The sequence below is a fragment of the Pseudonaja textilis genome, chromosome 10 (genome assembly GCF_049901715.1).
Source record: "Pseudonaja textilis isolate UNSWEBS1 chromosome 10, rPseTex1.2, whole genome shotgun sequence".
Taxonomy (NCBI): domain Eukaryota; kingdom Metazoa; phylum Chordata; class Lepidosauria; order Squamata; family Elapidae; genus Pseudonaja; species Pseudonaja textilis.
In genome coordinates, this window is record NC_141999.1 from 981,305 (window position 1) to 1,009,033 (window position 27,729).

The 27,729-nt window shown below is 46.8% G+C and overlaps 1 protein-coding gene across 1 annotated transcript in view; it reads right to left on the bottom strand.

The window, feature by feature from the left end:
* The window catches only part of LOC113437698 (microtubule actin crosslinking factor 1), a 282,960-nt gene that overhangs the window by 71,689 nt on the left and 183,542 nt on the right, over positions 1-27,729 (bottom strand). Inside the window, 9 exon segments of the mRNA XM_087939498.1 lie at positions 11,203-12,674; positions 13,509-14,004; positions 15,300-15,499; positions 16,531-16,660; positions 18,148-18,389; positions 18,968-19,030; positions 23,423-23,540; positions 24,813-24,969; positions 27,535-27,704. Of these exon segments, the coding sequence (XP_087795624.1) occupies positions 11,203-12,674; positions 13,509-14,004; positions 15,300-15,499; positions 16,531-16,660; positions 18,148-18,389; positions 18,968-19,030; positions 23,423-23,540; positions 24,813-24,969; positions 27,535-27,704 (3,048 nt within the window).

The following is a 27,729-nucleotide window of genomic DNA, read 5'->3' on the forward strand; positions in this document are numbered from 1 at the left end:
TTGTCCTCCTCCTTCCAGCGCTTTGCAGTGGAGGAGAGGCCCAGAGACACGTCCTTTTCACCTCTTTGCCGACTGCTGGCCGAACCTGGGGCTTTGAAGAGGAGGAGGAGGAGGAGGAGGAGGAGGAGGAGGAGGAGGAGGAGGTTTGACTTGCAGCTTGCTGCCTGATCTGCTGGTCCTGGTTCATCATGGTTTGGCAGATCAATTAACAAATCAATCCACAAATGTATGTTGGAAATATGCCACGGTACCCCAATCTCAACTGGAGACAAACCCTGCAGCAAGTGGGAGATCGAACAGATTCCTAACCAATTTAGCTGGCAACTTTGTCCTCCAAAAGTTAGAGGAGGGAACTAGAGGAGAAGGACCTAATTATACGGGACCTAATTCTTACTACTAGAAAAGAAGTGATAGAGGGAGTTGAAGGTGATGGAATCTTGGGTGAGAGTGACCACATCCTATTGAAATTCAATCTAATGCAAACACAAGAAATAGAACATAATCATTCCAGAGTCTTAGACTTAGCTGCTTTTAACATAGTCAGAGAAAGCCTAAGCAGAATTTCATGGATAAAAATCTTAAAGGGGAAAACATCTCAAGAAGTATGGGAAACACTGAAAAATATGATCATAGAAGCCCAATCCAAGATAATACCACTGAAAAAGAAAAACAAGAAATCCAAGAAGAAACCAGCATGGTTGCACAAAAATCTATCTCATAAACTGAAAGACAAAAAGGACAAGTACAAAAAACGGAAAGAGGGACACGTAACTAAGGCAGAGGATCAGCAAATAGCCTGAATTTGCAAAAATGAAGTCAGGAAAGCAAAAGCTCAGAATGAATAAAGAATTGCAACAAAAGTCAAAGATATTTTTTTAAAAATTCTTTCAACATATAAATAACAAGAAAAAAGTCAAGGAAACAGTCCACTAAAAAGAAAAGACAGCAAGGAAGTAACAGGCACTAGAGAAAAAGCAGAGCTGATTAACTCATTCTTTGCATCAGTTTTCATGCAAAAAGAAACGCTAGCCCAATCTACCAAAACATAAATGTAGAAGACAGAAATAAAAATTAAAATAAGCAAGAAAATGGTCAGAGAACATTTGTCTGATGAATTACATCCCAGAGTTCTGAAGGATCTGGCAGATGTTATTTTAGAACCATTATATTATAGCTTTAAAAAATCCTGAAGCACCGGGGAACCACCAGAGGATTGGAAAAGAACTGATGTGGCTCTCATCTTCAAAAAAAAGGTGGGGGGGTGAAACTGCCCCAAGAAACTACAGACCAACCAGCCTAACATCAATACCCAGGAAGATACTGGAAAAAATAATCAAAAAATAAATCTGTGAACATCTAGAATCGAATAAAGTTATAACTAGCAGCCAGCACAGGTTTGTTAAAAAGAGATCATGCCAAACCAATCTTATTTCATTCTTTGACAAAGTGACTAAATTGACAGTGAAATCCTGTGGACATAGTATATTTAGACTTTCGCAAAGCATTTGACAAAGTACACCACAACCTACTTCTTGGTAAGCTAGAAAAATGTGGGATAAACAGCATCATCACCAGATGGATTTGTAACTGGCTAACAAACGATACTCAACAAGTAGCCCTTAATGGTACAATGTCTAATGGAGGCAAGTAAGCAGTGGGGTACCACAAGGGTACCCTCCACCTTAGGGTCAGTGCTTTTTAGTGTCCTCATAAATGACTTAAATGAGGTAATAGAAGGGGAACTCATCAAATTTACAAATGACACTGAGCTTGGAAGGAATAGCCAATACTCCAGAAGACAAACTCAGGATCCAGAAAGATATTGACAGACTTGAACATTGGGCTCTCTCCAACAATATGAAATTTAATCTGGAGAATAGCAAGATTTTACGCCTAGGCAGGAAAACGAAAGATACAAGTACAGAGTAGGCGAAACCTGGCTCAAAAACAGTAAATGTGAGAGATCTTGGAATCCTAGTGGACAATCACTTAAACATAAATCAGGAGTGTTCAGCAACAGCCAAAAACACAATCCTTAGTAGTATAAACAGAGGCAATGTGAGGTATTATACCGCTTTATAAAGCCTTAGTAAATCCACACCTGGAATAGTGCATCCAGTTTTGGTCAGCACATTACAAAAAAGATGTTGAGACTTTGGAAAAAGTGCAAGGAAGAGCAACTAAGATGTTTAAAGGCCTGGAGACAAAAACATATGAAGAATGATTGCAGGAATTGGGTTTGGCTAGTCTAGAGAAAAGAAGAACTAGGAGGAACATCATAAGGGTATTCCAGTATTTGAGGGGCTGCCACAAAGAAGAGGCGAGGTCAACTTATTGTCCAAAACACCAGTAGAAGAAACAAGGGTTGGAAACCAGTCCGGGAGAGGAGCAACCTGGAATTAAGGAGAAACTTCCTCACAAGAAGGACAATCAACCAGGGGAACAGAAGTTGCCTCCAGAAACGGTGGGCGCTCCATCACTGGAGGATTTTAAGAAGAGACCAGACAGTCACTTGTCTGAAATAGCACTAGCACTTAGACTTATATGCCGCTTCACAGTGGTTTACAGCCCTCTCTAAGCGGTTTAGAGAGTCCGCCTCTTGCCCCCAATAATCTGGGTCCTCATTTTGCCGACCTTGGAAGGATGGATGGCTGAGTCAACCTGGAGCCTGGTGAGATCTGATCTGCCAAATTGCAGGCAGCCGACAGTCAGCAGAAGTAGCTTGCAATATTGCATTCTAACTACCGCACCACCACGGCTCAATGGTATGGGCCAGGGTCTCCAGTCTGAGCAGTGGGTTGGACTAGAAGATCTCCAGTGGAGGTCTCTTCCAGCTCTATTCTGATTAACTTAGATGGTGGGTAGCCCAACAGTGGCTAGGTCTGTGTTTGTCTGGACCCAGATCTCACACAAGAATGCTGTCCCAGGGACAGCCGGACTGCCTGACCTTCCCCTTAGTGCTCCCTCACCTCCCAGCTGCTGCTCTCCCTTATCTCCCTCTGCGGCTTCAGTGCAGCCCCCCCCGCCCCTCCCCCAGCAACCTGCCCAAGGGCCAAGCTGTGTCATGAGACAAACAAGGGCCACCTTATCCTGCTGCTGATGCAGCTTCTGTGCTGCCAGCTGCCCCCAACCCCCGGGCTCTTGTCAACTTCTCCTCCTGTGTTCCTCTGGAACAAGAATGGTGTTGCCTGACACAACGCACAAGGGTTTCTTGCTGAAGCTGGCAAACATCTGAGGACAGCAATCTATTTACAGGCTTCACACATTCACACATATTCAGAGGAATCATGACATGAAGAAACACTCTCTTTTTGTGGGTTAGACACACAGTGCACTTTTTGCACACAGGTTAAGCAAGGGACCAAAGAAGGAGAAGTGAGCAAAAGAGGGCTTGTGTGCATGTGTGTGTGCAACTGAGGTAATGATCTATTTTATTAGAAGTTTTTTAAAAAACCCATTGGTCCATGCCAATGTCTCGGTGTCCTTTTGCTGGGAAAGAAAGGGGTGGAGTTGGGGACAGGCTGGCAGAGCCTTTCTGAGGACCTGGATGGAGGGCGAGTGGCCCCACATTGCTCCTTCCAAAGGGAAAGGCGGCAGCCCCCCAGGGGCCACCTTTCAAACTGCTCACCCCTCCTGAATGCCTACTTCACCAGTCTCTAGAGGAGAGGCCATGTCATCTGGGACACCCCCAATTTCACGGCAGCCTAAACTCCTCGACAAAGGAGGTCTAATTCACGTTGGTCTTCTGTTATTATGAAGGCCTATTTATATGCCAATCCTGCTTCTCCTCTCCTTCCCATTTGGCAGATGGAGAACTAATTTCCAAGTGCACCAGGGCCCGGTTTCTGCCCAGCATCCAAGGAACTGTATTTCTCAGGCTCACTGGGCATAAAATGTCAGGTTTAATCCAGATGTACCTATGCATATATGTGTGTTACATGTTAGTCAGTCTTTTCACTCCCGTCATCAGAGAAAAAAGAGAGGAGGTAAAATGAGAATTATAATCTCTGCAGGATTTAGAAACACCCAGGACTATACTATGCAGTATCCAAAGAGAAACTGACACCAGAACTGAAGAGAAAGTGAAAATATACACATAAATATGTGTGTGTGTGTGTGTGTGTGTGCGTGTTTCTCTCTGGGTTTATCCTCCTGAATGCTGTCCTCCTGAATATATAACCTGCCTTTATTGTTTTTATAAGTAAGTCAATATGCTCGGTTCTCCTCCTTTTATTTATTTATTTATTTAAATAAATAAATAAATAAATAAATTTATTTAAATTTATTTATTTATTTATTTTATTCAATTGTCTGTAGCCACTCATCTCACCTCACTCTGGGAGGCTTACAATTCAAAAAATACATGATGACTAAAAATTCTAAAAATGTTTAAAACCAATAAAAACACTTTAAAAAATCCAAATAAAATATAGGAGAAAGGTACTTGACCAGTTAGCAACCCAGCAAAGGAGAGGGTCCTTAGCACCCCAAGCACGTAGTCAGTTGGCCTTTGTGCTTAGGATGGGACTCGAACTCCCAGTCCGTCCCCTGGGATTTGGCCCAAGATCACTCGGCTGCTTTTCATGCGGAGGTGTGACTACAACTTTTAGTCTCCTGGTTTCCAGCCGGGTGTCTACATTGCCAGACCAAACTGGCTCTCTGATTTGAAGAAATCTGGAGAAATAGACCGTAGGAGTTCAGCTAAGCAGCAGGTCGCCTTGGGCCACTTGGGCCTGGATGCCGGCCTCCCAGTTCCAAGCCCTGCGGCTGGATAGAGCTGCCTTCAGCTCCAGATCTCACTTGCGCCCCGCAACTCTTGGATACCATGTCAGAAGGATGAGTAAACAGCTGTGCAATGAGAAGTATTTTACTGGGGGATGCTGATACTCAAAATACCAAGCTGGCAGCAGAAGCAGCAACCTTTCAAGTGGGCTTGGAAAGCATCCAACGAGGAAAACAAAATAGTTAGCCACCCCCAGCTGTTCCAAGCTGGACTGGAAGGAGCCAGGGCACATTACGGAAGAGTTAAAAATACGGTCAGATGGGTCCCCTGATCAGGCAAGGAGGCAGATCAAGAACGATGCAAAGAGCCACCTTCCTTTTGGAGCCCCCTGGCTCTTCTGAAAGACCGGGCAACAGAGGCACCACAAGACCGACCGGGTGGCGCCCTTCCCTCCTCCAACGGTCCTGGATGCTGCCACCTCGGAAGGAGGAGAAGGGAGGGTTTCAAGCCAACAAGCTTTGGGGAGCCTAGATTTAATTCCTTGTCCTGCAGTGAAACTCGCTGGATATCCTGCCTAGTGAAACACCCCCCCTCTTCCCCTCTTCCACTCCCAGTGGCCGTTTCCTGGGAAAGAAAAAAGAACCCAGCAACAGAAGCCCCCCAAGCTGGCCCAGAGCAATCCAGCTTGGCTGCCTGTTTCCAAGGTAGAATGAGGACACCCCTCTTTGAGAAGCCTGCAACTGCCGGTCGTGAAAGCCACGGCCCTGCCGATCCTGGGGGACCTGTGGCCAACCACGGTCCCTTTTCCTTTCTTACAAAGTTGTCACCACCGTTCCTTGTGGCAATTCCCACATTCGTTAAGTATTATTCAAAGAAGGATGTCCTTGCGCCTGTCCTAGATTTCCTAGGCGATTTGCTATTCTATTATTGGAACAGGTAGAAAAAAGCAGATCCTCCCTGAAATCTCCACTTCAAAAGTGAGTTTGTCAGTTCCTTCTCCCAAGGATTTAGGAAAAGCGAATAATGAAGATATAATAATGAAGAGGAGTGGTCTAGAATTATGGGTACCACCCAGGAAGAGCCCAAGGGCTGAAGGAGCCAATCGGAGCCTTCCCAAGCAGATATTCCTCCACTCTTTCCCAAGAGTTTCCTCTCTTGGGATAGCACATGAACAAGTTTCCAGAGAGGAAGCACACAGCGAACCATGAAGAAGAGGACGGGGAGCCAGAGGTGCCAGCTATGGACCCCCACCCCTCCTCTTCCTTTGCCAGCAGCCCCATTGGGGAGGGAAGCATTCCGACCTCTTGGACTCTGGCCCCCTATATTAAGGTCCAGAGCCCCGTTTTTCCCTCTGATGGGGTGGGGCCTCCGTACCATCCTCACAGATTGCAACCCCACCAGGGTCCCTGCTGTGTGGGGACTGGGAAGGAACCAAGCACCTGGAATGAGTCCAATCTGTGCCCTCACACCAAGGCAAGGATCCCACCAGAGAATGCAGTATTTCACAGCCTAAAAGTATACAGTCAACTTCTTATTCCTGAAGGTAAATTCCACTGCATCGTGGTTGCTGAAGGGATGGAATCAGATGCCATCTTTTTTTAAAAAGCACTGCGTAAACAAAAGGAATCCTTATTCAAAAGGTCTGTTGGAGACAAACTCATTGAGTCACTTTCTCGGAGCAGACAGACCCAATGCTGCTGCCAAAAGGCCTCAGGATTTCCTTTGGGGGACTGGAAGGGTTGTGTCCAGAAATCAGTGGAATACTTTCCCCAAAGGCAATAATAGCAATATGAAAGTTAGCATAGGAATGGGCCAAAAAGGAGGAAAGGAATGTTTAAAAGTTCACAATGCCCATATTCACAAGACTGCATCCAACTGGACAAAGCCTATCTAGGTTCATACAATTATTTCCAAGATTCCAAAACAGGCTGAGAGGAGGCGAAAATGGCCGGTAGAAGGACAGGCCATCAAAATTTAAACCCTGTCATTTAACTATTCAAACACTTTACAAAAGCTTTATAAATAATGAAATCAAGGCAGATGAATGAAAAAAAAATATAGGGAATATCTGAAAGAGAAGCACAGCAGACAGAGTTCCATGGATTGCTCAGGAGTTGCATGGCAGATCCAGGAATGGAGACGGTAAATGCAACTGCGCAATACCATCTCTGGGGAAACGAATGGAAGGGGATGGTGTGAGGCACCATGGGGGCTTCCCCTCTTTTCCAGAGGGAGTTGTCAAGCGAACTTTTGATAGGGGAAATGGCAGAACATGGTGGCATCTTAAAAATTATTGCAGAAGCTTCTGTGGGGCAGTCATGACTTCTCATTGCTTTAATTTCTGGCTGATCCCCTTAGGTTGTCCCTTTGGGGTCTTGTGCAAATGTATCCTTTTTTTAAAAAAAAAAAGAAGAAGAAGTATTGGGAATATTTAGCCAAAAGGGGTAGGGGGAAGGGGAAAGGAGAAGTTGTGCGTGACTGGGCCAGCCTTCATAAATGTCCCACTCTCGTCCACTCTGTCAACCGCCTTTGCATAATGCCCAGCCAGCCTTATTTGTTACAGAAATGGGAGGAGCCCAGGAGCCATTGAGAAAAATCTCCCCCGCCCGCCAGAGAGCCAGCCTAGGTGATGGGCGGGTGAGGGGAGGAAGCTCTGAATCAGCCCTTTCTTCCTCCTGCCTCCTGTCCGCCTCCACTCAATGACTCCATTGTTTGCAGAGCTCCTGTTCTGCCAAGAGCAGGCAGGTGTTTGTCAGCTTTCTGGCTAAACGAAGCCACCTGGAAAATCTGCCTTCCTTTTCATCCTCCTCCTGGCTGCTGGCCTCTGTTTCTTTGACTTTTAGACAAAGCTGGCAAAGGATGGCAACTGAGCAGCCCTGAGGAGGAGGAGGAGGAGGAGAGGGCTGGCACTGGGGTCAGCCTGGTTGCCAAATGGCTTTCAAACAGGATCATCCTTCCTTCTTTTGCAACCAAGATGGCTGTTGCTAGAAAAACAGGAAGCGACTGTCGCTTCCTCCACCAAGGATTTCTGGGTGGCACTGGTCCTCCCTGGTGGGGTTGCAATCTGTGAGGATGGTATGGGGGCCCCACACCATCAGAGGGAAAAACGGGGCTCTGGACCTTAAAATAGTGGGCCAGAGTCTAAGAGGTCGGAATGCTTCCCTCCCCAATGGGGCTGCTGGCAAAGGAAGAGGAGGGGTGAGGGTCCATAGCTGGCACCTCTAAGGCCACATGGCAGCCCAGGGCTCCCTTCGCAGCCCGAGCACACTAACACCATATTATCCCCCCAATAGGTATTAAAAACTAACAAATCCTCCCGAACAGGGAAAAAAAACATCGAGGAAAAGCTTCGTATCTTTGTATGTTTCTGTCATTTGCTCTAACCATTCTGGTGGCAAGGTTTACCCATAACACTGAACTATAAACTAGGGGCTACTGAGCACCGGGGCTGAGTTTACGCACTGCACTAAACTGCACTCCTCAGCAGAAGGCAATGCGCTCGTGTCAGCTGCAGTAGCCCGTAGATTTCGAGGCAGGCGCTTTTCCCCGCCAACGTTTTAAACCATTTCCCCGCTCTTCCTCCCCAAGTGCAAGTCGTTCCAGCTGCTACTTCCCAAATGACAACCCCCCCCCCTCCTGCTCTCTCTCTGCTCCACCCAAGCTCTGCCTCTCTCCTTTCCCCACAGCAGAGCGGCTGGCTGGAGGAGAAGGGAGACGGGTGTCCAAAAACTGCACGGGAAGAACATTTCTGAAAAGCTCTGCTTGGAAGTTCGAAGACGTGGGGAGAGCTTTTAAGCCGCAGCCCCTGGGTAAAGTGGGGCTCGCCTCACTCCCCCGAGGGACGGAAACCAAACTGCCTGCTACTGGGTTGGCCACAAGCTGGAATAAATACAGGGATTTTCTGCAGGACCGGAAGAACCAAGCAGCCGAGGGCCTGACGGAAGATCCTGGGAGCCGTGCATTACTCAGCCCGCCCACCCAGCACCTGCTCCATTGCCAAGGGCAGAGGGAATGTCCTTACGGTGATAGCTCTGAAAAAACGGCAACTTGCCTCCAAGGCAGCCTTTTCCTCCCCTCCCTAACGCCTCCTTCTCCCTCCCGGCAGCTCCTGCAAAACAGGGTCAGGGAACCCCCAGAAGCCCCCGTGCCTTCTTCATCCGGGCTTGCTCAGGCCCACCCAAGCTTTCCTTTAAAAGAGCAACAGAGGGATTTGGATTTAACAACACTGCCGCCACAGCCATGGGCCCAAATCATGGAAATGCTCCGTCCTGCTCCGGATGCCCACCCAACCTAACGCTCTGAGGTGCAGATGCCACCCACATTTGTTTCTCCCACTGTCTCAACCTCCCTTCGGCTCCAGCCAAGCTTCCGCTGGCGCATGAGAACACCGCAAGAAAGTCCCTCCACCTGGTCAGCCAGGGGCCGATGGAAGCTCCTGCCTCACTGGGCTGCTTCTTTCTGCCTGGATGGGAAAGAGCTGCCATCACAAGTTGGTGAACCTTGGAGGCATTTTTCCAACTGGACTTTTCTGTCCCATTATTAAGGGAGCCCTTGGCTCTACCCTTTGAACCAACCTATGCCTTGATTCTTCCAAGACTATGTCAACCTAAGCACTTGAAAAACACTCCCCAGTTAACCAATTACTATCCATTCACAAGAACAACATGTCAACAAGGCAGATTTGTTAAACAAAGGCAGTAGAATTACAAAACAAATAATCATATAATTTGCAAATAACATTGATTTTTACTTGTTATCCATCAAAATCCCACAAATCTTTTCTCTAATTACCATTCTTTGAAAATCTGCATCCTGAAAGTAAAATTTCATTTTTGAAATGTGGTTCTGCTTATTTTGGTTGGAAGACAACATTTCCTTAGTGTCTAGTTCCAAGAGAGAGCTCAGATTCGAGCTCATAATATTCCCCAATAACAAATAAGGAACATCTACATTCACAATTCTTCCCGGTGGCCCAAATTTCATGAACTCAACGTTCCTGCTGAGATATTTAGATGCTCCAGGGAAGAATTCCAAAATGTCAAAATCTACCCAGTCTTGGGTTCTCATACAACATTCTACCATTTTCACACCAAACTTTGGGGAGTGGATTTCCTGAAATGACATGGTTGCATTAATTAATCTATTTTTAAAAATGCATTTATTTGGGATGGATATGTACCATATTTTTCGGAGTATAAGATGCTCTCTCCCCCAAAAGTGGGTGGAAATGTCTGTGCGTCTTATACAGAAAAGCTCTGCCCTCCCACTGGTCCCACCCTTCAGCCTCTGCCTCCCAGCCATTTGCCTCCTTGCAGCAAACAGCCAGTTTCAGTTTCAGTTTCAGCACAGCCTGATTAGCACAAGCAGCTGATTGTCGGTTGGATCGGTTTCCCAACAATCAGTTGTTTCAGGCTGCAGAGATCATCATCACTTATTGTCGCCTCCGCGTGCCCCATTTTTGGCCTCGGCATCCTGTTTTTGGCCTCCGCGTGCCCCATTTTCTGCCCGTTCTGAAAAATGGGGCACGCGGAGGCCGAAAATGGGGCAGGCGGAAGCAGCAATAGACGATGGCAATCCCTGCAGCCTGAAACGGCTGATTGTTGGGAGGTCGACCCAACTGACAATCAGCTGCTTGTGCTAATCAGGCTGTGCTGAAACTGAAACTGAAACTGGCTGTTTGCTGCAAGGAGGCAAATGGCTGGGAGGCAGAGTCAGATTTTTTTTCTTGTTTTCCTCCCCAAAAGCTGGGAGCGTAATCGTGCTCAGCACTTGAGAAGGCTGCTGTACTTGTCCAGCACGGAGAATCCAAGGTGGCTGTTACCCAAAGAAGCCCAGTTAAAAGCTCCCTTTAGGCTTCCTCAGAATGAAATCGCCTGAGGATGAAAGATTTGCCTATACAGCACTTCAAAAGCTTTGAGAAACCTGGGGAAACCCACCTAGCGCCATTGTAGACCCCAAGGTTTCTTACGTGGAGCTAGTAAGACCTCCAACATCTGAACCAGAATAGGACTCCGATTACAGGATCCAAGAGTCGGAAGGAGTGGATGGAGCCATCAGGCCCAACCCTCTACTAAGCAGGAATACACATCCCAGCATCCTCAAGTGATGGCTGTCTTGCCTCTCTTGAAACATGCAACTATACATGTAACTATTTTGCACCAAAACATTTCACCATTTTCTTTTCTTTTAACTTAATGTTTAGAGTACACAAACAAGTATACAAGTATTCTAAGCAAAGACCTCCCCCCCCAAGGGGACACTTTTCCTAAAACTACCCAAATGGATACTGATTTGAAATTTACCCCAAGGCACAAGCTGGTTTTTTGTGCCACATTTTACCTCCCAGCCTGGTAAAGTCAAGGAATTACTCATCCTGGTAAAGTCAAGGAAGACAATACGCAACTCAGAAAAGTCAAGCACACAACCAGGACTGGATCCAGTATAAACAGGAAACACCTTTAGGGTGGAAAGGCTCTTACCTTGAAATCGGCCAGTTGCTGGTTGATCACGTCCACCTCAGTCCCAACTACCCACTGCAGTGCTTCACCCTCTTCTGCCGCGGTGGTCATGTAGTTCAGCTCCTTGAGCTTGTTGTAGAAGTCTTTGACGCGAGCCAGCGTGGTCTCCACCTGCTCCAGGCGGCTCTTCCCCCTTTCAGTCAATTTGATGCATTGCTTATTTAAGGTCTCTAGTTCACGTTTCAGCCCTATGAGATCAGGACTCCCTTCCTCGTCCAGCATCTGTCTACATTTCTCTTCGGAAGCTTGGATATCCAGTCTTAACTGGTGAAGTTTGCCCAGAAATTCCTGGGCATCATCTGCTTGCGACTGAAGGCTGTCCATGTCCCTCCCAACAGGGCCCATGCTATCCAACTCATCATCTAGGTCAGTCAGTTGGGAAAACATTTCCCGAACGTGATTATTAAATAGTCCTATTCCTTCAAGCTTGTTTTCCATGATTTTACAACACTCATTTACTTTTTGCTTCACCCCCTTGAAATCTTGCTGGACAATTTCAGCTTGGCGCAAGAGATGGGAAGAGTCTGATCCATCTGGAGTATCTTCCACGAGACCCTGAGTGAAGTTCCTGAGGTAATCCACCTGAGCTCCCAGGGCCTGAAGAGCCTCCTGTTGAGCTCTCAGTTTTTCCAAATTTTTATTGCTGCAGGCCTGAGGGCCAAGAGCTTCATAGATCTCCAGCTGGTGCTTTGTCCCTTCTAGTTTCTTTTCAATGTTCCTAAAACTTTCTTGGAACTCCTTGAGCCTTTGAGACATCTCTTCAAGGGACTCGGTCTTGGCTTGGAGCTCCTCTGTTATAACATCCATCTTGTGGTTGATCTCTGCTTTCTCATCTCTAATGTCGTCTTCATCCATTTCTGATGCATCAATGAGGACGTCAGCAGCACTATTCAGCATCTCTAGAAGGGAACGTCGTTTTGCTACATCACTCAACATGGCCTTTGACCTCAGAAGAGCGGCTTCCAGTTGCACCAGATCCAGAGTGACTTCTAACTCTAACATCTTTGACCTACAATCCTCCACCCAAGGGAAAAGGTCTTCCACGTGGCGTTGGTATTTCTGGGCCTTCTGCAAGCAATCCTTAAGTTTGGCGTGCCGGCTGGCAATTTGTTTGCTCAGCTCCTCCCAGTTGGCTTTCAAGCTAACCAGCTGGTTTTGCATGGTTGTCTTCTCTTCCCCAGGATGAACAGAGAGAAGCAAAGATTCTTCCTCAGCCACAATCATTTCATAGGAGCCACTGTGTTGGTTAAGGCTCTTTTGGGATTCTTCCTGCTCCTGAATCTGACACTGCAGCCTCTCCAGCCTGGCTGAGATTGGCCCACTCTCTGCCTGCTGTTTCAGTCTGTCCTCTAGCCATGTGTGGAGCTCATCAAACATCTGCTGGAATTGCTGGGAGCTGGCGAGTGCCGTCTGCAAGCGATTCAGCCGGTCACCTGGAAATAGGAAGGGATGCATGGCTGAAAATGTACTTCACAATACAAACCTTTTTTTCAATGCACCAACTCAAATACCAGTCTTTGAACTTGTCCCGGGGGTGGGGTGGGGAATGAATTATACAAGTTTGAAGCAAGCTACTCTAGGAAATAGAAGCATTTGACGTGGGATGGGATGGGCCGCCATTCTGTATTTTCTTCGGGTAGATGTATGGGACTTAAGCCCAATCTTCCTTTTTCCTCTGGACAGTCCTATATAATTATTTTTAGTTCTAATTATTGTAGATTTTAAAATACATTTTCTGAATTTGAAAACAGAGAACCATTCAGCTATGGGAATTCTAGGACACACTGTACCAGTCCCTTACGTGATCTTTGGGGAGGTGTAACATTACTCATGGTGTGCTGGGTGAGCCATCCTGGAGAAGTGAGAATTTTCTCTGTCCCTCTCTAGCTGGGTATTTTCTCTGTCCTTCTCTAGCTGGGCAAATTGAACCATAAAGGAGTTTGGTTTTGCCTTGTATGGTGTTCTTTCTTTGTGAGAGTACAAAGAAGGAAGAGCCAGCATTGTCTCCTGGACCACCATGCACATCAGAGTGTTTGGGCACTAGTGTTTGAGTGTTTACAACATTAACGTGAGCTACAGGCTCCTTCCCAGGAGACCAATGGCTTGAGGTGCGCTAATGGCCCTGCTGATTTCAATGCCATCTAAATGTGTACATTAGAAGCTCCTGGGCCCAACTGCACACTACCATCTTCCTACAACTTCTGGAGCTTTGAGTCTACTTCTCAATCAAATGACAATGCTCACTTCAAAACCTGTGAACACCGTACCTGCTAAATCCTCCAGCCCTTTGAGAGGCAAGGCGACCGTTTCCAGGCGCTTCCTGAGCTCATCTTTCAGGTACTGCTCTCCCATGAGAACCGAGAGCTGCTCGCACAGGGCTTGAGCCTCTGTGATCTCCTCTTCCAGCTGCTCCAGCTCAGACCGGATTTCACTGGTTTCCTCCAGCTGCTGCTTCACAGCCTCTGGTTGGGTGCTGATGGCAGGCTGGGTGCTCAGGCGCTGTCCAGCGGCCTTCACCTTCTCAGACAACCCCTGGAGTAGCTCTTGGAACTGGGTGCTCTTGACCACGGCCTGGTCAATTTGACTGGAACGAGAGTTGAGGCGTTCTGTAAGCTTGGTCCACTTCCTGTTGATAGCCTGGAGCTCCTCCTGCACATGGCTGTGGGGTGGAGACGTTTCACCAGGACTGGTGGGGATTCCCCGGGCTGCCTCATTCAGCTGGTCATACTGGTGCTTCCGAGCTTCAAATTCCTTCAGCATGAACTGCAACACAAAGATGAATGTGACGGACTAGCGGCATTTGATTAAAACAAAAGGTAAAGATGAGGGGAGAAGGAACGGATGGGTGCTATTAGCCTCACTATAGTAGGAGTCACCATTTTAAGAACTCAGAAACCCACGAAGACAGCCACAAACTAACTGCCTCCCCCAATTCCACTGAAATAATTAAGATGCCTATTCCTGTGAAATAATTGGTGGTTTTCAAGTATTCTGCCATGGGCGGGGGGGTCATCTTTATATGGATTAACATGAAAATGAACTCCCACACATTGCAAAGGATTCTGAAAAACATTCTAAGGAGAGCTCTTGCTTTATGGAAGATGGGTAAGGATTCTAGGATTCCATAGCTGGATCCCATTTTCCCCATTATTCATCCTCATTATTGACATTCCGTATGAATAATAATTTTCCTTGACTGCGTACTGCTGTTAGGGTATGGACAGTTAGGAGGATGGCCTAGAAATCCCTCAACGGGTCTTCCACAATGTGTTGCATTGCAACCTCCTGTTTTCCAGCTACCGTGACCAAAGAAGCAATTCCAGCCTCATGGACTGGGACTTGGTGGAATGACCATACTTGAGAGCCAAATACAAAACAGGTCCAAGGAACATCTTCTTCCAAGAACCTTCAGGGTCAAAGCAACAAGTGGCAATATTTATATCATCAATTAAAAACTGTATCTCATCTTCATTCCAAAGGAACATTTAATGTAGAACATGTATAACACTAACTAACAAATCAATTAAGAGCCAAAAAAATTAGTCATAAAAAGTAGGAGTTTAAACTGGCTGACAACAGAGCTAAGAGCCCATGTGGAAACTCTTAAAGCGTCTGAACGTGGAGTTTTTGGAAGTGTTGCACAGGAACTGCAGAGGCTGAGTTTTCAATACATCTCAGATTTTCAAAAATGCTGGCGAGGGCGATAGAGTTCTATTCCGCGGCCTCACTGGTCCTGCTGCTACTCCAAACATATAAACAAATGGCAGAATGAGTATCAAGAAGACTTTCCCTCCCTCTTGGCTGACTGGCTAGAGATTTCTTAGCAGCATGCTTTCTTATTCCCCAAAAAGAGGGAGACACATTAAATAGGAGCAAGACGTTAAACGAACCAAGCATTCGTAAATGAGCCTTTCCTCTCTCAGGGCCTGAAGTGGAATCAGAGGAACTGCGAAAGGCCATGCAGCCTCCTCAGCTCCCAACTCCATCCACCCTGGCCTCTCCCCACTCCGTCCCAACAGACACACAAAGGCGGAAGCCATGATTTTTGCTTGACCTACCTGCACCTGCTGTTTTTGGGCATTCAGCATATTGGGATCAATGGAGAGGGGTCCCAGCACGCTCATCATCAGCTCCTTCTCCATCAGCCAGGGCCTCAGCTGCCCTTCGGCTTCCTGAAAACTTGCCAGTTCATTGGCTGATTTTTCTAGCTTCTGCTGACGCTCCTCTGTCACCTGCTTGGCATTTGCCCACCTGGAATCTGAACACCGAAACCACCATGGTTGGGGATATTGGCAACATAATGCAAGAGTGAAAAATATCTTGCACAAATCTTTTTACCACAACCAGTGGCTAAAGAGGAGCCAAGTCACTGAGAATGAGAATGGATCCTGCCTAAACCAATATTTACATCAAGGTTCTTTGCCCTCACTTACACCAACATTTCTCAGATGAAAATAGGCACAGCTATGCTTCTTCTTTCCTTTTCTCACGCCAAAATTCACTGCCCAAGTGTCCTTCTCTCTCTCCATAGTGAGGACTCTTCCCTGCTTGTGTACAGAGAAGACATCCATTCTGCAAGACCCAGCCTGGTCTGCAGCATCATGTCCTTTGACTCCTACAGTTGTCTGGATGTGGGAAGACATGCTCACTGGCAACAAGTGCTATCATGCAGGCAAGGTTCCTGATAGGTGGGAATAATGGCCCTGGATTTATGTCCCAGGCTGTCACTGAGCTTCTTTCTGGGACTTCATATCATTGCAAAGGGGTTTTTTTCCTGGGCCAAATATTGTGGTATTTCAGCAAGCTCATCCCCAGGACCTCATGGGACAAGAAGGTTGAGGGAACTTGTAGGATTAAAAAAAGCCTACCACATTATTACTACTATTGTAATTTTTATGTTTGGTTTAATTTTGGGAATATTTATTATTTATTTATATAGTAAACTTATATACTGCCCACCTCACCTGAAGGTGAAAGCTGCCAAAAATGTTATGGAGCACTTATACCATGTTCAAACCAGAAGTTCTGAAGATATATAAAGAAGCCAGTATCAATAACATGGTATATATGCTCCACTACAGGCAGCCATTTCATAGAAGCATGTTCTTATGGTGCGCTTCTTGTTCTGCTCCCTTATCCCACAGATTCTTCACTGCTCCTAAGGCTGTCACTCTCCCCCTGGTTTACACAATGAAAGGCAACCAGAGGAAACTCAGGGTGGCCGGCAGGAATGTTCCGAGTTCTTAATTAGCCCCTGCAGAGTTTCCCCGAGATCCTTAGGCTACGTACTTAAGTCTTCCAACATCCTCTTCCAGTTTCTTGCTTCTGGAGAGTCAGGGTATTTCTTCAGGAGTCCAGAGAGCGATTCCTTGGCTGCCTGGACCTTCACCGCGTTCTGCTCCAGATCACCCAAAAACGCCTATTCAGAAAGGAGGAGAGGAAGGAGGGAGGGAAGCATCAGACTGTGGGCGTGATTGAGAGTGAGCTAAAGACAAGACATGTTTTCCATCCACTCGATTTCTTCTCCTTCCCTCTGAGGAGAGCAGAGGCTGCTGCTAGAACAGTGATGGCCGTGATCAGTGATCATCAAAGGTCATCAAAGGCGAGGACCAACGTTTTCAGCCTATTTTAGGCTTTATGAAAAGGCAGCTTTTCTCCAAATCGGAAGCATCCGCTACCTTACTTAGATAAAAAATTGGAGGAGTTTCAATGGGTAAAATACAAATCTCAAGGTATTCATTTTGTTTCTCACCAGGGCTAAAAAAACTGGTACCCAAGAGTCCAGGGGGCCTATGAAACCATAGAAAAGTTGCTTGCGCACGGAGGCTTGAAGACACCCATGTTCTACACATTTTGAATCTGTCCCCTCAGTGGCTTGAAAGCCTGTGACCTGAAGCCTCTGCATCTGGAGGGAGGGAACGATTGACCTAAACACTGGTCCGTATTTGAAAAGGATTTACCACATTTTTCAGAGTATAAGATGCTCCAAAGTATGAGACACACATAGCTTTTGGGAAGGAAAACAAGAAAAAAAAATCTGCCTTTGACTCCCAGCCATTTGCCTCCTTGCAGCAAACAGCAAAAAGCCTGGTCAGCTTCAGCACAGCCTGATTAGCACAAGCAGCTGATTGTTGGTTGGATCGGCCTCCCAACAATCAGCTATTCCAGGCTGCAGGGATCGCCATCGCCTATTGCTGCCTCCAGGTGCCCTGTTTTTGGCCTGTTCCAAGCAGTGGGGATCGGAATGGGTGGAAAATGGGGCACGTGGAGGCTGAAAATGGGATGCAGAGGCCAAAATAGGGGCACGCGGAGGCAACAATAGGTGATGGCGATCCCTGCAGCCTGGAACAGCTGATCGTCGGGAGGCTGATCCAACCGACAATCAGCTGCTTGTGCTAATCAGGCTGTGCTGAAGCTGACCAGGCTTTTTGCTGTTTGCTGCAAGGAGGCAAATGGCTGGGAGGCAGAGGCTGAAGGGTGGGGGCCAGCGAATGGGCGGGGCTTCGGCAACATTCGCTGTATAAGATGCACAGACATTTCCACCCATTTTGTGGGGGGGAGTGAGTCTTATACTCCCCAAAATATGGTAGGCTGTTCTTTGAAAGGACACTCTCCAAGCAGCACTTGTAATAGTAATGCCAGAATATATTACAGAGCACCCACAAATCTCTTTTAAATGGAATTTCAACCATTTGAATAACTACATTATATTTTTGTGGGAGGGCTGAAAAGGGATTTATAAACTCAGTTTGATGCTTCAGATCTGCCTCAAACGGAGAATCGTTCTCCTGGGGGAAAAGCTACAAAAGGTCAAGACACTTGCCATATGCTTTGCTGAAAAATACTATTATGGATGGTTTAAAAAAAAACAAGAAACAGGCTTTTATGTATACATGAAAATAAGACCTTGTTATGTTCTGCCTGAGCTCTCATTGTCTCCGATTTTGTAGGTGAAGAGGAAGCTTCCAGGACTTTCAAAGCCTGCTCCTTCTCCTCCAACCATGTCAGCACAGCGTTCACCTGGTCCTGGGCCTCCCTCATCTTTTCCAACATGGCCGAGAGTTGCTCAAGACGCCCCCGTAAAGCAGCACCCAGCCCTTCGTACTGCTGGTTGACGTCCGACATGTCACACTGGATCTCTGTCAGATCTAAGGCAGAAAAAGAACCCAAGTGGAATGAGAGGAATTCTTTAATTTGCTTCTGGTTATATACATATAAGGGCTCAATGTAACAGATACAGATGTAGGAGTCTACATATGTTCAGTGTAATAAACAACATGCATGAACAACATCAAAGGTCGATTCAGGTGAAAGGCCTTCTGTACACTCCGGCTCCCCTTTTCTTAAGAAAAGGGATGATGGAAGAAAAGAGACTTCCGCATTTCCATAATCTGCAGCTTTTAAACTATCCTCTTCCTCAGAATCGGCAGGTCCTTTGCTTAGAGAGCCATAAGGAAGCTTTACATTCTGGAGGCATCTATGATTTCCACTTAGTTAAAACCTTTGAAATAACCTGAGATGAGTGACAAGGGAAGGAGTGGGAAAGAACCTTCCGGTTTTACTCCATCCACATGGCCCCTGACTCATAAAAGAAAGAAACTGCAAAGGTCAAAGCAACTTACTCTCTTTGTTTGAACAATGGGAATGCAAACAAAATTGCTATTGATAGGCCTCATCGCAGTTACATAAAGACACAAGGCATGCACAATTAGCTGAATTGCCTCACCTTTGCAGGTGTGATATCCATTGACGCTGCCTGTTGAACTACCACCAGCAGGGAGCACAGCACCTGAATAAAATCATGAGAAAGGAGACATCATGACATGGTAGTGTCATATTTTGGAAAAGACACACAAGTTGTATCCTTCACTGCTGGAGCACAACTAACATCCCTTCATGCTGCTATAAACGAACTGGATCAGTGTTTTTCAACCTTGGCAATTTTAAGATGTATGGACTTCAACTCCCAGAAATCCCCAACCAGCCATATTTAAAATTGCCAAAGGTGAGAAACATTGAGTTAGATTGTCATGAGCCCCTTTAGGGTAGGAGAACCACTTATGCATTATTTTTAATCATACAGAAAAAAATTACTGCTAAGGCATGCCCTTTTCAAACTATCAACATAAAATGCCATTAATGAAGGTCCAAGTGTGAGAGTGAATTCACATTTAATTAGTGTGTAAATACAATTTCCTTGAAAATAAGACCTATCTCCAAAATAAGCCCTAGCATGCTTTATGCGTGTACCTAATATAAGCCCTACTGCCAAAATAAACGCCACTTAAGAGCCTGCGCAGCCGCCCGTCCGCCCGCCCATTCCACCTGGTTGCTCATGGTGCCACGGCCACAAGAAAAGGTGGGGTGGTGATGGAGCTGCCCCATGTGCCCCACACCAGCTTCCATCGGGGCCCACGCAGCCAGGCCATCCACACCCCGACACCTGCCTCATGGCGACAGCAACAACCACCATGTGCAGCAGGAACCCCGACCCACTTCTTCCGCTTGCTCATGGCCACAATGGAGCAGGAGGCCGAGCAGTGTGCTGGTGCATGGCTGTGAATCGAAGCGTGTGTCAGGGCGTGGATGGCCTGACTGCGGGGGCCCTGCGGTAAGCCAGTGTGGGGCAAATGGGGAAGCTCCACCCGCCTCACCTCTTGGCTGCAGCACTCGCACTGGCGCATTGCTCAGCTTCCTGTTCCATTGCAGCTGTGAGCAAGCCGAAGAAGTGGGCTGGCAGCCATGCGGGGTCCTGCTGGACGGGGCTGCTGGTGTGGTGGCCACAAGGCAAGGCATGGGGGAACTGGCTGATGCAGGGTGCATGGGGCAGTCCGTCCCCCCTGCCTTGTGGCAGCGACACTAGCAAGCCACGTGGCCTCCTGCCCCACCGCAAGCAAGCAAAAGTGGGTTTACCATACATGGGGAGTGGGGAATAAGACACCCCCCAAAATAAAATAAGACCCGGTCTTATTTTCAGGGAAACACGGGTACAAAAGCAGGCTCATGCTCCCGGATTCAAGAGGTTGCATCTTTCTTTCACCAATGCACAGGAGAAAGAGAGTTAACCATTTTGAATGACACATCTCGAAGGCTCCCATCTGAAAACAAAGATAGTGGTTGGAATTTTTGTGCTGCCCCCTCTTTTTAGTAGAATGAAATCAATTCTCTGAGAGACTTGTTTGCTTGGCTGTTCATTTCTGGGACCGTCTATTAATCTAATTAATCTATTAATTCAAAATGCCTGCTGCTTTCCGTTATGAGAACGCTGGCATGGAAACTCTCTCTGCACCCGGCTGAGGAACCCCAGAAGGAGACCCTGCAATGCTGTGAGCAGCCTAAGGTTATCGTGACATCTTTTGCTGCAACGCATGTGATTAAGCGTTATAGAACTACCTGCATAAATAAAGGTAAATTATTATACTGCTCTCACTATTAACATTTCTCCCTTTTGCATTTTATTTTTCTAATTGCAACACGATCGGTCCAAAGAATGCTTGTTTTGGAGGGGCCCTAACAGAAACAAATAAGGTGTCACAGTGAATGTTCCATTTGGAAGGACGGTGTAGCTTGCCTTTCGCTATGCCCAGCGCATGATGGCTTCACTAACACGACTGTTGTTTTGAGGCCCGATCTGGGTTCCCCGGCAACGGCACAGCCCCTATAGAGCGCTTGCACACTGTTGCCTTTGTGTCATCATGGGAAGGAGCCCTCTGACCTGAGCAGCCGGGGAAAAGGGCTGTTGCATATTTTACTTCTGCAAAGTGCAAGGCAAACAATTGGAAGCAATTATATGGGCTGCCAAGGAGTGCAGGAGTCAAGCCACAGTCTACTCCGGAGTGAGGGGTGTGGCTGACAGAGACCCCAGGGATCAAACTTATTGCACCACAGAAGAACAAAATGGTTAGGACCCACAGTTGCTGTTTTTTTTACTCCCCAGGACAAACATGGGAGATTTAAAATATATTGGGGGGGAAACAAAAATCAATCTAGCTAAGAAAGAGTGGAAGGCACTACGTGGTTGGGAAGTAACTGCAGGGCTGTGATTTCGTTTATAGCCACGGTCATCCTTCTGCACTGTATACAGTCAACTGTGGTCATTAATCTCTGCCCTGGAACCTGCCTTGGGGAATCTTATCGCGCCCTCCCCCAAGTAAGATCAGCTCCCTCCCTCCCTCTCAACATTCTGCAAATCCATCAAGATTATATTATCAAATATATTATCAGGTTGGGGGTCCCAGGAAGCCGGAAGATTTTGCAATGGCTCTCTTACTGCAATTAACACCACCCTCTCTTCTTTCGTGCACTTTTTGGTGATTTTTGTAGTTTTTAATGATTGTTTTATGTGTATTTATTGGTTTTATTTTTAACTGAGTGTGATACACCAGCCAGGGCCATCCTGTTGTGAGACGAGGTGAATTGGTGTAAGAGTTCATTGCATGGCATGTAACCCCAGGACAACCTGCAGTCTGCACCTGCCATAAGCTCCGACTGGACCCTGGGCCCACCCGCACCCATCTTCTCCGGTGAGAGGGATGGGGCTGAGAGATGAGTGGGAGCTTTTTCAAGAGGCAACTGGACTTTCTGGTTTTTCTTCGAAGGCGTTTCACTTCTCATCCAAGAAGTTTCTTCAGCTCTGACTGGATCCTTCCATTTCCCACCATTCAGTCAGAGCTGAAGAAACTTCTTGGCTGAGAAGTGAAACGCCTTCGAAGAAAAACCAGAAAGTCCAGTTGCCTCTTGAAAAAGGACCACCTTTGGGACAACCGTGACCCAATAATGATGGAGAATCACTATAGACAGCGGTATTTGGACCTGTTCTGCCGAGTCCCAGCCTAGCATCAATACACCACACTGTCTCTGTTTTTGTACCTGCCTGTAAAACACCAGATAACAAAAAAACATTCAGCATTAGCTGGCTGACCAGCCTGGCCTCTCCCCCCGTCCAAAGCACCTTGTTCCAGAAATCTTGGTGGTTGTTTGAAAGAGAGGCCCTCAACCATCCCTGGGAAATATTCGGTGCTCTGCATGTGGTTCGAAAACCATGGTGATGTCACAGATATGGAATGTCTGTCAGGCAGGACTGACCTGCCGCTCTTTCCAAGGGGCAATTAAGCAACTCCTCAAAGTGTTTGGCTTCGTGTTTCTCAATGTCCTTCAAGGAACGCGGTTCTTGTAAAATGGAAGGGAAATATTGTCTGCCTTTGAGTGCTGTATAATCTTGCAATTAACATGTAATTTATTAGCTGGGGCTAATTTAATAAGTGCTATTTATAGTACATTATAGGTCAATATGGTTATGTGATCTCTTTTTTTTTGCTTTACAACTGCATCACTTAGTGACGGAGCTGCCAGTCCCAACCGCAGTGATTAACTGAGGAAAATCTCTAGATGGCATTCATGTTTGACAGATTTAAGCAAAATTCTGTTGGGGGGATTTACAAATGCACATGGAACATTTTAAGCACTTTTATTAAGCACAGCTTCTGCAGTGCAGCATTCATTCTAGGCTGCCTTAAATTATGTAGGGTTTCCTGCTTGAGCGGGGTGGGTGGGTGGGTGTTGGACTAGAAGACCTCCAAGGTCCCTTCCAACTGTCTTATTCTGTTACATTGGGAGGTTGTTTGAAAAAGGGCCGACTAGTTGAACCAACCATTTGATCCCTCTAAGCTGAGTACTATATCTATTCCACAGTCAACCAGGGAGGGTCCCCTCCAAGCGTTTTGATTACGACTGTTCCCCCTCCGGTGGGTTTAGCCAATGAGGAGAGAGAGTGGAAGCTGCCATCTGAGTCATCTTCCACGCTAGTCAACTGGCCGAAGCTCGGAGGGCCAGCCCACCATTTCATCCAAGTTTTGCTACCTGGCACCCTTTAATTAACTGATTTAATTAGAGACCTTCCTCAGAGCAAGACATTACTTCCCTCATTCCATCAGTGAGCCTATTCCTCCCTAAGGTCTCTGGCAGTCTATAGGAACACAATGTAGGAATGTAAACAGAGGAGCTTTCCATCTTCAGTTTCTGCCAAGAACGGGAGAAAAGTTGGAACAGGACAACGGTGCGTCTTTACCTTCTTCCTCTTCCAAGCCTTCCATAATTGTTATCTAACAAGGAACTAAATTCAGACTGGAAGTTTAAAGAGAGGCAGGTAAGAATAGAAAGAGTGCACTTCTCAGTCTCCTACCTGTCTTGGATTGTGCATCTGGGGCTGTAATCTCAACGATTAAATTCTCTAAAGCCGTCCCCCGTTGGTTCATTTCCTCCACAAGAATCCTCTTTGCTAGCCATTCTTCCACAAAGACCTGAAGACAGAACAGAGAACACGTAAGAACGTGGCCACTGGCGGATGAACAGGTCCCAAGACTCCATGGCCATTTGACACATTCAACATTCCTTCCCGTAATTATTTTGCCTTCTGTTACATTAAAAATGACCACCATATTTGGGGGAAATTCTGAGGCTACTCTAAAGGTTTTGAGAGCTGCATACGGTCCTGCCCCCCCCACCATTTTATTCTTTCAGTTTCTTAGCAGGCCAGCCTTTTTGGCAACAGCCAGCCTGCTCCCTCCCTCTGAGTAAGCCCTGAGTAAGCAGGGCATCTGGGCAGCCACCCTCTATTACCTTTGGCCACACAAGACGCGGTGGGCAAGAGGCCTGTGGCTGCAGGGTACACCATGACAATGAAAGTGTCCACTCACTTCCAACATGACTACAAATCTGTTTGGAGATAATCAGCAAAGAGGGTGGGAGGAGGGGCAGGTGGCTGCCTACCAGGAGGTGGAACCGCACACGAGGTAGACTTTGCCACCATCACTTTGGGATTTCACCTTTCGAAGAGCTTTTTGCACAAAGTAGCAGTTCCTTGTCAGGATAACTGCCAAAATACAGTGATAAAGCCACGTCCTCAGGGGTGGGATTCAGCCAGTTCGGGCCGGTTCGAGCGAACTGGACATTAATTTTACATCCAGTTGGACGAACTGGTAGTTCCAAAGACCAGCTGGCCCAGCTCCTCCCAGGAGTCCCCACGTGCCGGGTTCTGGCTCCCAGGTAAGTGCAGGGACGCCTCCTAGATCCAAAATGGGGCATGGGGGTGTGTGGTGCACCCCCCACGCCATGTTTTGGCTCCCAGGAGGCTCCAGGGAGGCTTCCTAAGCCCAAAACCGGGCACGGGGGGAGGTGCGAAGAAAGAGAGAGAGAGAGAGAGAGAGAGAGAAAGAAAGAAAGAGAAGGAAGGGAGAAAGAGGGAAGGGAAGGGAAAGTGAATGAGATATGGAGGGAGGGAGGGAAAAAGGACTATAAACCCTGGCACTAGACACAGCTTCAGAGGATGCTTTGAAACAGCAAAGCAATCCAGGGCTGGAAGGGACCTCGGAGGTCATCTAGTCCAACCCCCTGCTCCAAGAGCATCGTTAAAGTGAGATTATCTCTTTTGACCCACCCAGCCACATGACCACATAGCCACGCCCACAGAAGTGGCGGTAAAAAATTTTGAATCCCACCCCTGCCGGCGTCTTCCACTTTTTTCACGAGTTTGCTTATAAAATGGCTTCTGGACGCCTTTCTCCCCTGCCCACCTCTGTTTGCTGCCTCCGCTTCTCCAACTCCTGTGTGCCCAAAGACGTCTCAGGAGCTGGGATATTCCTCTCTGTTTCCTCCAGCCACTGCCTGAGCGACCCAACCAGTTTTCGGAATACATCCAACTGTTCTTGACAAGACGAAGCTCCTTTTTCCCTGGGAATGGATTAAAAAAGGGGTAGGGGGCTGTGAAGCACTTACTTACTATCTGGCAAGCACAATCGCAGCCAGAGGAGGAAGGGGAAGCCACGCCCGATGCCTCTCGTAAGCCACTGGACAGAGGGACTTTGTCCCTGTCCGCCACAAGGACCTACTGGATCCATTGATCCACCTAGTTGCTATGAGCCATGCAAAATTGGCAAACTGGCATTCTGAGTATTTGGGCTGGTTATGAATTCTGTATGTGGGAAAGCATTTTGAGATGCATCTATGAACTGGGTACATGCAAGTCACAGAGGATGCTGCCATCCACTTATAGCCTGGAAAACACTTCCTCATAGGAGTAAGAGCCATATCTTTCATATCTTCTTTTTCTCTCCAATGCAGTTTTAGATAAGCTGGGTGCAGACTGAAGGATTATAGACCTTTACTCCTTTAACCATTTGTTTTACTTACCTGGGTCAATTATAAATGCCACAATTAATTACATGAATATTTTGAACAACCTCAATAATAAAAGATTGATTCGTCTGTTTCATTCAGTCTTCTTAGTAAATTGCAGTGGCAAATAGAGGAAAGAAGCATCCTGCAATCAATTATACCTACACCAATTCCTAATCTGGCTGTGCAATCTTTCAGACCTGATTCCAGAAAGGTCTTTCAGTGTACAAGGGAATAGCAACGTAGTACATGTATGTAGCTCTTTCAGTGTACAAGGGAATAGCAACGTAGTACATGTATGTAGCTCTTTAAAGTAGTTGTGACTTTTTCCAGGATTTCCCAATGCCAAATAATCTGAGGAAAAGATGTGCCTTCTTTAAAGATGCTATAGTTGCACCTCAAATCACCATTTCTGGAACTGAATCCGAAGCAGCTGGAAAAGCCCTCTTGTTCCAAGATTCTTAAGCAATTAGAACTGTGAGCACAGCACATACATTCTGGATAACCCAATCTGAATCAACATTTTTATTATTATTGAGAGCAGTGGTTGTAACAAATAAATAATTCAAGCTAAATAAAAAAGCATTTAAAATACATTGGTAGATCTCCGTGTAAAACTATACATGATAGAATATATTTCCTTCCAGCAAAATAAAAACTACAATTTAGGGGAGGGTTGAAGCATTATAAAGATCTTTTTTTGTGAAAGGTGAAAATTGTCAGTTGATGGCAGGGTTGTCAAACTCAAGTCCTGGGGGTCGGATCAGGCCTGCGGGGTACTTAGATCTGGACCGCGGTGCCTCTGCCAGCAAAAATGGGGCCCGTGAAGAATGTGGGCCTTTTCACTGACCGAGTGCTGGCAAAACAAACTACTGGCCAAAGTGGCATTTGATCACACGAGTGACATCGAACTGGCCCTGCCCTTCCTCCGCGCCCCCCCCAGGTCACATACAACCCTGATGCAGCCCTCAGTGAAACACCCCGATGTATGGAATTGTGTCTACCAGCACATAAATTACACATGCACATAATAAATGGGGCAGAGAAGAAGGTAATATTTATTTCTTAAACTTACATGCCCCCCTGGCCCCCCACCCCATTCTGCAAAGTGACTCTGAGCAGCTAATATTTGTTGTCTTTTAAAGACAACCATCCTCTGCAGCACCAAAGGGCCACCTGAATGGCTGAGAGGAAATAAGAGTCTTTTATGTGGCTGGGTAGCCTCCCCTGAGAAGGAGAGCACACACCTCGTATAAAGGGCGCAGGGGGTATCGTGGAGATGGAGCCAAATGTTAAGCTTTGAACCCGTTTCACTTGTTCCAGAAGCAGAAAGTTGCAGGTTTCCCCCGCTGCTGTCTTTACAGGCGAGGGGCGTGTGAACGGAGCATAAAACGAAGTGGGAGTGCTCCTCCCCGTTATTCCAGTGGCAGGTTTTGTCTGCTCTGCCTGCTTTGGGAGAAGTTTACCAAGCTTCAGAAGACAATTCAAGAGAGGGGATGGGGAGAGGCTGAAGAGAAGAAGGCCGTTTTTATCCCCTTGGCTCCGGGAATCCCAGACTTATGACTGTAGGGGAGCCTGGAATTTCTGTTGTGTATCGTGATGGTCATTTGTCAAGGTGTCCATGTGACTGACACAATTTTTTATGACCTTTTTGTGGCAGTTCTCAAGCAGATGTAACAGTTGTAGAATGAACACTGCAGTCATTAAGCAAACCTCCTGTCTGGGTATAAGATAGCATTGAATTGTTTTAAGGCTTTGTTCAGACATTATCCTAAGATAAAGATCCCCGGACATTCAGGAAGCGAAAGGGAGGCCTTTTGTCCCCTTTGCTGAACTCAAATAGCCTCCCAGGCATCATTTTTATTCTTATTGCATAGTTAACTTTATTCCTCATGGCAATGGCCCACGATAGGGGCAAGCATCTTCCTCACCCTAACTTCAAAAACAGTATTCTGGAGAGGAGGAGATCGTTTGTCCTCTTAGCCTTCACTTCTCTGCCTCCATCCTTTTCCCAGCTGAAAGCAATCTGGACGCAATCAAAGAATTACAATGATTTAATCCCCCACAAATTTCCTCTGCAAGGCTCCTACCACCCCTCTGGCTGGGAGAACTCCTTCTCACCTGTCCTTTGTGGCTTTCTGCAGCTGAGTGAACTCTTTCCGCAAACTGTGCACCTTCTCTTGGTGTGAGGAGAAGCCAGTCCACACCAACCCACAAGAACTTAACTCCGTGGTTAAATGTTCCAGGTTGTCCAGATCCTCATGACGCTGCGTCATCTCGGAATTCAGTTCCTGGAAGCATCAGGAAACAGGGGTG